Below are 12,931 nucleotides of genomic sequence, written 5' to 3' on the forward strand. Positions count from 1 at the left end.
TAAAAAAATAAATTGATATTAATTGATGTATGTATCCCCTTTATGTATTTCCATTGAATTCAGATGCAAAATTGGAGAATCCATCCAAATAATAAAGTTTTGTTTACGTAAGATTTCAAGAAGCTTAATTCGTAGAGTTGAATTTATCTTATTGTTGATTTATGGTGCGATGTGGTTCCTTCTCTAGTATTATTTAATCACTTGATTATCTCTCAATTGAATGTCTGTGCTTGATTTAGAAAAGCGGAACACGTGATGTTTTTAAAGACTTGATTTGAGAAAGCGGAACATTTGATGTTTTTGAAGTTTGAGTTTTCGAAAAAAATTTGTATATTCAAACGATTTTAGTCTTTTAAGAGTGGTCGACTTTAGGCTTATGGAGTCTTTTAGTTCTTGGAAGAATTCTGTCTAAATCTTCTAGAGTAAAATTTTTATATGGCCGATAACTCTATTTATAGAGTTATCTAGTAAACTTTATGGGCTTGGATTTTGTAAGTCCACGAATGGGTCTAACCACATGGATTCGGGTCATATTTAATATTTATGCTAAATTAAGTTTACTTTTGAACTCATATGAACTTTAGCCCAAATAAATAATTAACTTGTTGTAGCAATCATGGTGAAAACACATGACATCATCATAATTGACCAATTTATGTTTTCAATTTCAATTTGAGACAAAAGTTAACTTTTAATTAGTCTCAAATTCAATTATTTGTATTTTTTTCGTGATTAATTTGGTAAATGTCGTGACAATTTGTGATTGATTTAAATTTTCTTATTCAACAAGATTATTATTATTTTTTAATCTTGGAGTTTAAATATTTTTTATAGCAAAATGAACCAAAATAATAACCAACTATGCAAAATTTTATGTTATATATATCAATGATGGACTTTCTACATGTGTCCATCAATTATATTGATATATACATCTATCATTACTATCATATGAAATTTTGCAATATTTTGCAATATTTTATAAATATTTTGAACATTTAAGTCGTTTATAATAAAAAAATAACGTTTTATTATACTCAAAAATATTTCTGACATGTGCCTACAATTTGATTCTCTTAACACATTAATTTACTGAGTAATAGATTTCTTTCTTGAAGGTATTAATAAAAGATGACAAACTAAACATAAAATAAAAAAGTTAGCTATTTAAAAGAAATTATTCAATTCCCCCCTTTTTATTTAAAAGAAAACAATATCCCAACAAGTTGGAGAGATACCCAACAAAACCCTTTTGATGAGAGTCGTCTAGTCCCACCCAACATGGATAATTTAATTAAATCCACCTTTCTTTCTTTTTTTTCAAACCCACAACTAATTCTTCTTTTTAATAAAAATTTAGAATTACATTAAATAACCTTTTAATTTTTTAATTTTCATTTTTTGAAAACCAATTTTCTTCTTTAAAATGACAACATAATTAAAAATTCAAAGGCCACCTTCCAAAGAATCTTCCATTTTCTCATGTCTCCGTATCTATAAAAACCCAACTCTTCTCCTTCCTCTTCCATCACCATTGTTAACCTTCAACTTTTTCTCAAAGATTTTCAAGAGAGAATCAACTAAAAGCCCCTTCTTTTCCTTTTTGATCCTCGAGAATCTACAATTTAGAAACAACACCCCCATATTCTTTTCATTTTTTTCCTCAACTTGTTGATATATTTTTTTTATTCTTTCTCTATAAATTCCTCTCCATTTCTCTTATTCTTCACAGCAATTTTGAAGAAGAGAGAACCAAAAAAACTAACCCTTCTTTTAGTTTTTTGGGTTTGTTTCTTCTTTTCTTCTCACAAATGGCTCCTAGTTTTAAAAATGGTGGCTCCAACGTAGTTTCATTTGATGGCTTAAATGACATGTCGTCACCGTTTGCAATCGACGGATCGGATTTCACTGTGAACGGTCATTCGTTTCTGTCCGATGTTCCTGAGAACATTGTTGCTTCTCCTTCTCCGTACACTTCGATAGACAAGTCCCCGGTTTCGGTTGGTTGCTTTGTTGGATTCGACGCGTCGGAACCTGATAGCCGACATGTTGTTTCGATTGGGAAGCTGAAGGATATTCGGTTTATGAGTATTTTCAGGTTTAAGGTTTGGTGGACTACACACTGGGTTGGTCGAAATGGTGGGGATCTTGAATCGGAGACTCAGATTGTGATCCTTGAGAAGTCAGATTCTGGTCGACCGTATGTTCTCCTTCTTCCGATCGTTGAGGGACCGTTCCGAACCTCGATTCAGCCTGGGGATGATGACTTTGTCGATGTTTGTGTCGAGAGTGGTTCGTCGAAAGTTGTTGATGCATCGTTCCGAAGTATGTTGTATCTTCATGCTGGTGATGATCCGTTTGCACTTGTTAAAGAGGCGATGAAGATCGTGAGGACCCATCTTGGAACTTTTCGCTTGTTGGAGGAGAAGACTCCACCAGGTATACTATGAACACTAGTAGTAGTATATTTGAATGCGTATCACGTAATATGCCAAAGTGACAAAATGTAAAGGATAATTATTTAAAGCTTGGAGTAAATTTCACATCTTTGACTACCTGTACCATTTTTTTCAAAACACAAAAGAAAAAGAAAAGGGAAAAGCAATTCCATAATTTTAATTTTTTTTTCAATTGAATGAAAATAGGTATCGTGGACAAATTCGGTTGGTGCACGTGGGACGCGTTTTACCTAACGGTTCATCCACAGGGCGTAATAGAAGGCGTGAGGCATCTCGTCGACGGCGGTTGTCCTCCCGGTTTAGTCCTAATCGACGATGGTTGGCAATCCATCGGACACGATTCGGATCCCATCACCAAAGAAGGAATGAACCAAACCGTCGCCGGCGAGCAAATGCCCTGCCGTCTTTTGAAATTCCAAGAGAATTACAAATTCCGTGACTACGTCAATCCCAAGGCCACCGGCCCCCGAGCCGGCCAGAAGGGGATGAAGGCGTTTATAGATGAACTCAAAGGAGAGTTTAAGACTGTGGAGCATGTTTATGTTTGGCATGCTTTGTGTGGATATTGGGGTGGCCTTCGCCCGCAGGTGCCTGGCTTGCCTGAGGCACGTGTGATTCAGCCAGTGCTTTCACCAGGGCTGCAGATGACGATGGAGGATTTGGCGGTGGATAAGATTGTTCTTCATAAGGTCGGGCTGGTCCCGCCGGAGAAGGCTGAGGAGATGTACGAAGGACTTCATGCTCATTTGGAAAAAGTTGGGATCGACGGTGTTAAGATTGACGTTATCCACGTAAGCTTTTTAATTTTTTGTTGATTTTTTTTTATCTGAGTGTGACAGTAAAAATTATGTTAATTGAGATATGTATGTGATTTTCAAAACATAATTAATTTTGTTGTTAAATTTTCATAGTTTTTAAATCATTTTAATTATCATTATCCGACAAATTGTAGAACTTATATATGTGAGGCAATGTATTCACTTGTTTGTTAACTAAAAATATAATTATATTATTTCTTTGTTTTACTTTTAGGTTTGATTTTTTTTTTTTTTTTGGTTATAAAAAATTGGTTTTAATGAATTGACCATGTGATAGTTTGTTTATTATTATTATTTTGAGAATAATCGATGTGATAGTTAGAGTATTGTAGAAGTTTTTTAGGCCATACATGTTTTAGTGTGACAAATTGAGTGAGTGGGTATCTTGGATATCAAAATATGTAATAGACAAAAGATTCTAATTCCCTTTTTTTTTTTTGTTGGTATAAAATAATAATGTGTTATTATATAGTATTAATAAATTAAGTCTAACTCAATCATTATAAAAAATTTGACTTTTTAACATCCAAGATAGAAGTTTAATTATCTTACTATTATAAAAATATTATTTTTGTGTAACACTAAAACTAGAGTTTTGGTCTTTTTTTTCTTTTTTATGTATATGGCAGCTATTGGAGATGTTGTGTGAAGACTATGGAGGGAGAGTGGATTTGGCAAAGGCATATTACAAAGCAATGACCAAATCAATAAATAAACATTTTAAAGGAAATGGAGTCATTGCAAGTATGGAACATTGTAACGACTTCATGTTCCTTGGCACGGAAGCTATCTCTCTTGGTCGTGTTGGTATGTTATACTTTTCTTTTTAAGGGCTTAAGGTTTGTTTAATCTCATTTTAATTTGGTTTATTTAGTCCAAATCAAGCAAGAGTATTTTTGAGGGTTTAAGATTTGTTTAATTTCATTGTAGTTAGTCCAAATCAAGCAAGAGTATTTTGACTGTTTTTATCGGTTTTGAATTCAAGTTTCAATCTCAATTATTTTATTTTGAAAATAAAAGAGTTTATTGATTTTATCATAGTTATTTCGAGAGAAGAAAGTATACTTTATTAATAATTTTAATTTTGGTAAGATGGGGGTCACATATGACAAACCTTATATGGTCATGCAATAAATTTGGAAGTCAAGCATTTGGGATTTACACGTCACCAAAATCCCAACTAATAAATCGTATTTTGTTGACAATGAAGTTTCATTAATTGCGCTCAACGGGCCCACCTGGTGATGACGTGTTAGTCTTTACATCCACTTAACAAATGCCACGTGTTGTTTGATAGGTGATGACTTTTGGTGCACGGACCCCTCTGGTGATCCAAACGGTACGTTTTGGCTCCAAGGATGTCACATGGTTCATTGTGCCTACAACAGCTTGTGGATGGGGAACTTCATCCACCCTGACTGGGATATGTTCCAATCCACCCACCCTTGTGCCGCCTTCCATGCTGCCTCTCGAGCCATCTCTGGTGGCCCGATCTATGTTAGTGATTCTGTGGGAAAGCATAACTTTGATCTTCTGAAAAAACTAGTGCTTCCTGATGGATCGATCCTTCGAAGTGAGTACTATGCACTCCCGACTCGCGATTGTTTGTTTGAAGACCCTTTGCATAATGGAGAAACTATGCTTAAGATTTGGAATCTCAACAAGGTGAGTATCTTTTTTTAAAGAAAAAATTGATTTAAGTATATATTATGTGAGATGTTAAGAAATTGTTATATTAGATCACATTGTTCAAACTTTTTATATGTCAAGAACGATGTTCATTTACCTAGGAAAAGTAAAATTGCATTAAAATTTAATTGTTAGACTAGGAATTCAAGTGTTCGTTTGACAAATGTGAAAACTATAGTTGAAAAAACCCGAAAAGGTCAAATTATTGACAAATTTAAATTTCAAAAAATAGAAAACTAAACACAAACCCCTTATTAAATAGTTCAAATAAACATTCTTAATATTTACATTTTTTTTCACATAGTTCACTGGAGTGATTGGTGCATTCAACTGCCAAGGAGGAGGATGGTGTCGTGAGACACGCCGCAACCAATGCTTTTCACAATACTCAAAACGAGTGACATCCAAAACTAACCCAAAAGACATAGAATGGCACAGTGGAGAAAACCCTATCTCTATTGAAGGCGTTAAAACCTTTGCGCTTTACCTCTATCAAGCCAAAAAACTTATCCTCTCCAAGCCCTCTCAAGATCTTGACATAGCTCTTGACCCATTCGAATTCGAGCTCATCACTGTTTCACCAGTGACCAAACTCATCCAAACTTCTCTACACTTTGCCCCAATTGGGCTGGTGAACATGCTTAACACTAGTGGAGCCATCCAATCTGTGGACTATGACGATGACCTAAGCTCAGTCGAGATTGGTGTCAAAGGGTGTGGTGAGATGCGAGTATTTGCATCGAAAAAACCAAGGGCTTGTCGTATTGATGGGGAGGATGTTGGGTTCAAGTATGATCAGGACCAAATGGTGGTGGTTCAAGTGCCATGGCCAATTGATTCTTCATCGGGTGGCATTTCGGTTATCGAGTACTTGTTTTAATTTTTATTTATGTAGAGCTCAATGATTGTTGTTGTTGTCGCTGTTGTTGCTATCAATGTATTTCTCTCCAAAAGAAAATTATGTGTAATTTGGAGAGTAATTAAGTGAGTGAAATTTTAAATAAGACTACTTTTAATTATTTATCAACCTAGTGTTTTTGTGTCTATATTTTTGTTTCTTATAAGTTTGGACAATCTCCTTCATTCAAGAGATTTGTAGTGGTTTCTCCGTTGGAGTGCTAAAGAAATTGATGGCTACTCTAACGTACATATAGTTTGGATTGTTCAATCATAAGTTAAAACATTTTAGGTTAGGTTGGTTTTTAAGTTTGCTTAAAATCTCTTAAACGACATCTCTTGACTCACAAATATTACTTTTCCAATTTATTTCGTTGTCTTTTTTAATTTTGCTAGGTACTATCTTATTTTTGTTCTTTGTACTACAGTGTTTGATATGCCATCTTTTGATATTGTTCACCAGAAACCACAAATCACATGAACAGTAGTCACAAAATCGATCTCGCTATGTGTACTGCTTTTTTTCAGCCACAAGTCTAAGTTGATTGGACGACTCAATCCCACCTAACTTAAAAATATTAGGGTCGAGGTTGGCCACTTGTTCAAAATCAAGGGGTTGGTATTTGACCAACCCAAATTTCAAGTTGATCTAAAAAACACTCTAACCGAACATAACTCAACCCAAATTGTGTACGCCTCTACTTGTGTGAGAAGTCCCAATGATAGAGGCATGCAACATAAAAATTTTCAATTATTTCTTGCTTGAATATTTAACGATAATTTGACACAAATACATGTATCATAAATTTAAAACGGCAATATTCTCATAGATTCACAGTAAATATTTAATATTATGTTTAGACAGACAAATTTTAATTGATATGAACTTTGTATTTCACTCCCTAATTATTAGTTTATCAATTTATTTATTTAATAAACTAAATTATTTTTTCCTACAAAATTTAAGATCTAAAGTTCAATTTTAAATTTAAATCAATACCCTCCTTGAATAAAAACTTCGAATTTATACTATATTTTTTAAATGAAAAGTATTAGAAAAAATTTAAAACTCAGTAAAAACAAAAAAAATACTTATAAAATATAACAAAAATTTAAAATTTACGATAAATTACAAAATTATGCTATATTTTGTAAATATTGTTACAATATTTTGTAAATATTGTTTTTGTCATTAACCATCATTATTTAAATTGTATTAATTAATAATCAGTTAATTTGTTAGAATAATCTTTGAAAGGTTGTTTTAACTTTTTGATATATTTAAAAATGCTCCCTTAACAATTTTTAATTAATCAAAATATTTTAATATTATATTAAAGTATAAAACAAGTGATTAGAAGGGTAAGTAGATTGTAGAGATTGTTTGGACTAATTCAAATAAGATCTTCAATCCAACTCAACTCTCTAGATTGATTTTGGTGATATTTATTTGTTTTTATTTTAAATCTATTATTTATTAACCTAAAATACTTAAATATACTCATTTTAACACTAAAATTTCATAAATTCAAATGCTAAATATCAAAATTCAACATATATATTATACCATTTATAGGTTGTAATATATATTTTAATAATATAACTTGGATCAAATTCAATCCAACAAAACATAAAAAAAAAAAAAATCAATCTAACTCAACTTAAACTAAAAACTAACTCAATCCAACTCTTACAATTTGGATTGAATAGTTTAACGGTTGGGTTAGATTATTGATTATTTTGCACTAATGTTTAATATTTTCTTAAGATTGAATTATTCATTTATTTTAAAATTTTAATGATAATACATTTTAATATTTGTGAAAGGATCAATTCGGAGCATTTTTGCGGGAAAATAAAATATAATTTTGGCGCCACTTTTTTTTTAAAAGAACCCTCTGAAAGTGCAAACCTACAAATTAGTTAAACTTTGTTCCATTAGTTTCATAAATGCAAACCCCATCTCCCTCTCCCTCTCCCTCACCACCCCCTTCGCCGCCGTATCCGATAAAAATGTAATCTTCCCTAATCATAATTATATCACTAATAATAATGTTAGACCTATTTAAATAATAATTTATCATTATTTATTAAATGATCTATTTAATTAAGGCTAGATATTCTATTTAATCCATGATCTATTTAATTAAGGCTAGATATTCTATTTAATCAATGATCTATTTAATTAAGGCTAGATATTCTATGGATTAAAGGTATAAGATTTATTCCTAGATTGATTAGGATTTAATAGAAACTAGTATATAAACAAACTTAGGCTTTGGTCTTGAGTCATCATCAATCCCATTGAGCTAAGAGATCGTGAGCAAGACACACAATAGACATCATTTTATAGTCATCATCAATTACTCGAATATGGAATCTGGTATGTAATTTATTCTTGACAATTTGATATAAATGATCTTGGGTTAATTTATGGTATATATTTAAATATTTATATCTAACACATTTTGCTTGAAAATATTATTACAACAAATATAATTGAAATAACTAACGATTCTAAAAAAAGAATGTCATCCCATTCAACTAAAACCACTGTTAGATTTCGTGGAGTTCTAGCTAGTATGGAATACGTTTGGCTTTTAAAGAAAAAAAATCCTATTCAACTAAATAAATTTTCTCACGCAGGATCTCTTTTCCTAAGTTTGTAACTAATTACAAATAAACATACAGATTAAATAACCAAAAGATAATTTCTTTGGCTGTTGTAGGAATGGATTCTTCCAGTGGTTCTTTACCATTACCATTGAATCACTATGTTGGCGTCAAGTTTAGACCTACCGATCAACAACTTCTTCATTATCTTCATTGTAAGATTTATGGTCAGCCTTATTTTCAAGGAGCTGTTTTCGACTTTGATCTTTATGGTGGAGTCGAGCCATGGGAAATCTGGGAAAGTTTTGGAGGAATTGATGGCGAAGATCTTTACTTCTTCACTAAGCTTAAGAGGTCGACAACGAACTCTGGAAATTTGTCTACGCACATTAACCGTAAGATTGGGCTCGTCAATGGTACTTGGAGTGGCGAGAATTCAGCCAGTCCAATTTATGTTAATGAAGATGACCAACAAATAATTGGTTATCGCAAGCGGTTTAGGTATGTGTTTTGATTTTGGTTTTTGTTAAACTAGTTCTCAATAGCTGTGGTCGTTTTTTAAGTTATTAGGAAATTTTCATTTCTTTATTTGGTATTTTGTAATAAATTATATAATTTTGTTAATTATAGGTATGAGAATGAGTCGTCAGAAGAACATCATGGGGAATGGATAATGCATGAATATAACTTGCATCCAAATTATTTGTGTGAAGGTGTCGATCCCAATTATGTTTTATGCCGAATAAGAAGGAATGAAAGAGCTAGAAGAAAGTTGGAAATTCAAGGTGAGTTGAAACAACCTAACAAGAAAAGAATAAAGGCACCTAAGATCTCTCGTAATGAAAGACCAAAAGCAAAAACAAGGGAAAGATGTGACGAGCTACAACCGATAGACGATCAAAGAGCAATAACATGTGAGACGATCTACAACTCGGATATCAGACATGATATGAAGACTCATCAAGATATTAGTGTTGTGGACTACCTACCCAATATGACCACTAATCAAGATAACATAAATGAAAACATTAGCTTGGGTACCGAAGATTACGAACCTTGCATGCTCACTGATGACGAATTGAAAGATATTCAAACTTTAGGTGAGTTTTCTACTTATATTCAAAACAACTTCGACGAGACATTATGTACTTTCAAAGTTTGATTGGAAATAATTATTATAGACATTGTGTGGAATGCATTGTTATTAATGAATTATCATTTTTTTTGTACTACATCAAGTATCATTGTCTATCTATGTTCATACTACTAAAATAATTTGAATTTCATTTGACATCAATTGACAACCTTCTTCTGCATTTTCTAATTGACATCAATGAAATGTCTAGTAAGAACTGTATAGTTAGTATCTTGATCTAACGCCTAAGTATCAATTGTGAGAGAAACTCTAGGATCTTGTTCTACAAAAATCTTCTTTACAGAGATCCATTTTCTCACTTCGATATATTTTCAATATATGTTTCCCAAAGTTGTGAGGCAGTTTATCAATAATGATCATTTTTTGCCCATAGTATTCTTGCAGCCTTCTGCATCAAAAACTCCACCATTGAGTGTTGAATCTAATGTGACTTTGAGTTCTCACCCTACACCCTCCTCGTCCTCCTCTTCACTTTCTAATATCAAATTCTCTTTATATCCATCTTCTGCCCCACCGCAACCAAGGACGATCGATAGGATAGTTGTCGGAATCGGATGTGCTTCCATATTTTCCATTCTATTTCTCTATGAACGATTGGCATATAAAGCACCACAATATTCACATTCAACATCATAAGGATCATCAACATCAACATTACCTTCTTGCTTCCTATTGTCTTGATCATCTCTCGTAGTAGCATAATCTACATTTCCATCCTCATTCGCAACCTCAACCTCGTCTGCACATGGAGTATTCATGATTTTCCCTACAAGAGTTTGAAAGAACTTATTAAAGTGGATTTAAATCATTAGAAGAGAGTAGGGAATGAAAGGTATAGATAATGTGCATTGTCTCTAATTCTAAGGCTAACGAGAAGAGTTCGATTGAAAGTTCAATACGAACAGAACTTTACGTTTCGGTTAATAGCTAAGATCAGGATGTTAGTTTCACCATCGATTGGTTTTTGGTTTGTCAAAAGAAACGAGAGAGGGGACAAACCAAACTCCCCTGAAACTAGACGTTCAAATTGTAGTAAGTTTAACCAACCTTCAAACTTTTGTTTCTTTTTTTATTCTCTGACTACTTCACATGGTTTAGACAAAGAAATTAATTTTGCAGTTTAAATAAATAGTACAGAGAAAAAATAGAGAATTTTTCTTTTTCCTTTCTGCCAACATGTAATGGGGATAATCAGCGGGCCTGATCTTGAAGTCTGATTCTTCAAGGTAACGAAAATAATATTTCAGAACTGATTTTTATGCATACGGAGGATTTGACAAAAACTGAAATTAAAAAACCAAAGCAAAAGGATGTTAGCAACTTCTTAGGGCACAGAATGACGATGGAAACGGCGGCTGACGGTCGAAGGAGCAACCAGTGAAGAGGGAAGAGAGAGATGTTAGGTTGAGGAACAGTCGAGAAAGTAAAAAGAGAGAGCGACATAAAAATGCAAATTTTGAAATTACCAATATAGGAGGACGTCGGCGTTTTTTCTGGGCATCAAGTAGGAGTAGGAGCGACGGAGGAGCCAGTGGAGCAACCGGAGAAGAGGAGGATGGTCAAGAGTTCTAGGGCTTTTTCTGACCAAGAGATCAAAATGGAAGGGCATAAGATCGGATTTAAAAGCCATTGTTATTGGAAAAGATACAGTGGGATCAAAATCGGTTAATCCAACTGAAACCGAACCGACAACGGGAGCGAGAGAATTTCATGTGAGACGGGACGTACGTCGTAGGCATGAAGAAGCCAACGGGTGCTCTTTCCTTCAAAATGACGTCGTATTCTTTTATAGCATTTTCGCAATTTTTTAGTGGAACGTATACTTTTCACCCTTTTTTTATTACAACATAAATAAGATACTTTGTTTAAAAACTATTTATAATTTTTTATAACTAAAACCACCACGAAAATGTTTATTTAGTAAATATGCAAAATGAACTAAAATTTTACAAAAATAAAGTAAAATATTACATATATAATATTAAATATTTTTAAAAGTTTTTGTCATTTTAAAGCTAATTTAAATCTAGATAAATTGTTTTAAATATAAAAGTGTGAAGAATATTTACAAATATACAATGATAACTCATGATTTCCGAATGTGTTATTAGTTAAAGGTTCATTGTCGTATTAAATTATGATAATCAGTAGCATATAAAAGAACTTGATCGAATTTATGTTAGGGCTAGATAATTAATAAATCCAATTGAAGAATTATAAGTTATTAGAAAACTCTAAGAAAAGCTTTGGAAATTGTAATGACGATTTTATGAATAATAATTAAAGATATAGCAACATTTTTAAAAAATTGCAATTATAGTAAAACTATCGCTTGATAGACTTGTATCGCTGATAGACTTGTATGATTTATCAGTGATAGACCAATATTTACAACATAATCTATCGATGATAAATTTCTATCATTGATAGAATTTGACAAATTTTGCTATATTTGCAATTTTTTCAAAATGTTGCTATATATTTAATTATTTTGAATCTAATAGCTAAATTTACAATTATCCATATTAGAAAATTCAAAGTTTATTAGGAAAGCTTATGCTTATTAGGAGAACCTGCGAAACCAATAAATAAGACCTTGGACGTCTTATTTTATATATATATAAGACATAAATTAATTATACACAAAGAGAATAAATTAGTTATACACAAAGAGAATAGAGACCATCGAAATTCTCCCTTTCTGAGTTTCTAGCAAACCCGAATTTGAATAGTCGATTTTTTAGTTTATGTGTGGATTATCAAAGAATGTTGGTGATTTCGCAGTGTTTTGGTGATACGAATTTGGATTATCGTTTTTATCAAACAGAAGCAATTCAAATTTGGACAAATGTATGTTTATTCATGATTTAATTGTTTATGCGTCTGTGTACGTTATAAGGTTTCAAATTTCTTTTAATGTTAATTTATCTATGCCTAGCCCTAATTCGCTTTCCAACGTAACGATATCTAAGACGATGTACACCTATAATCTCATGTCTAATATGATCACTAATTTGGATAGTAGTAATGTGGCTTACGAGATGGATATGGTTACTAATCAAGACAATTTTTGTGAGCACTAACCCCAACGATTGTCTACATTTAGGTGAATTCAACAACGTTGACCTTCCATCTTACATATAGATGGTGTAAATATGGACACTTGCACCAATTTTACTCGAGATAGTTGCAAATTTAGCAATTAAATTCAAATTAATTAAGTATATAGCACAATTTTAAAAAATTTGCAAATATAGCAAAATTTGTCAAATTTTATCATTGATATAAGTCTATCACTG

At 32.2% G+C, this 12,931-nt stretch overlaps 2 protein-coding genes and 1 long non-coding RNA gene across 3 annotated transcripts; 2 read left to right on the top strand and 1 right to left on the bottom strand.

Annotated features, from left to right (window-relative positions):
• The first annotated feature begins 1,765 nt into the window (after window positions 1-1,765).
• Window positions 1,766-5,993, top strand: LOC101217277 (probable galactinol--sucrose galactosyltransferase 5-like). Its single transcript, NM_001288602.1, is given in 5 exon segments — window positions 1,766-2,439; window positions 2,646-3,250; window positions 3,907-4,084; window positions 4,575-4,942; window positions 5,271-5,993. Coding segments are annotated over 5 exon segments (2,355 nt in total). The 5' UTR covers window positions 1,766-1,811; the 3' UTR covers window positions 5,847-5,993.
• A 2,601-nt stretch (window positions 5,994-8,594) lies between these two features.
• On the top strand, window positions 8,595-9,638 carry LOC105435139 (NAC transcription factor 56). Its single transcript, XM_011654571.2, has 2 exons — window positions 8,595-8,977; window positions 9,107-9,638. Exons 1-2 carry the CDS (start codon window positions 8,595-8,597, stop codon window positions 9,636-9,638), a joined length of 915 nt encoding a protein of 304 aa, XP_011652873.2.
• A 124-nt stretch (window positions 9,639-9,762) lies between these two features.
• On the bottom strand, window positions 9,763-11,372 carry LOC116402861. The gene is made up of 2 exons (XR_004215528.1): window positions 11,099-11,372; window positions 9,763-10,398 (listed from the first exon to the last, which is right to left on the bottom strand). It is a non-coding gene; the product is annotated as an uncharacterized LOC116402861 (long non-coding RNA).
• Between the last annotated feature and the right edge of the window lie 1,559 nt (window positions 11,373-12,931).

Source organism: Cucumis sativus, chromosome 3 (genome assembly GCF_000004075.3).
Source record: "Cucumis sativus cultivar 9930 chromosome 3, Cucumber_9930_V3, whole genome shotgun sequence".
Classification (NCBI taxonomy): domain Eukaryota; kingdom Viridiplantae; phylum Streptophyta; class Magnoliopsida; order Cucurbitales; family Cucurbitaceae; genus Cucumis; species Cucumis sativus.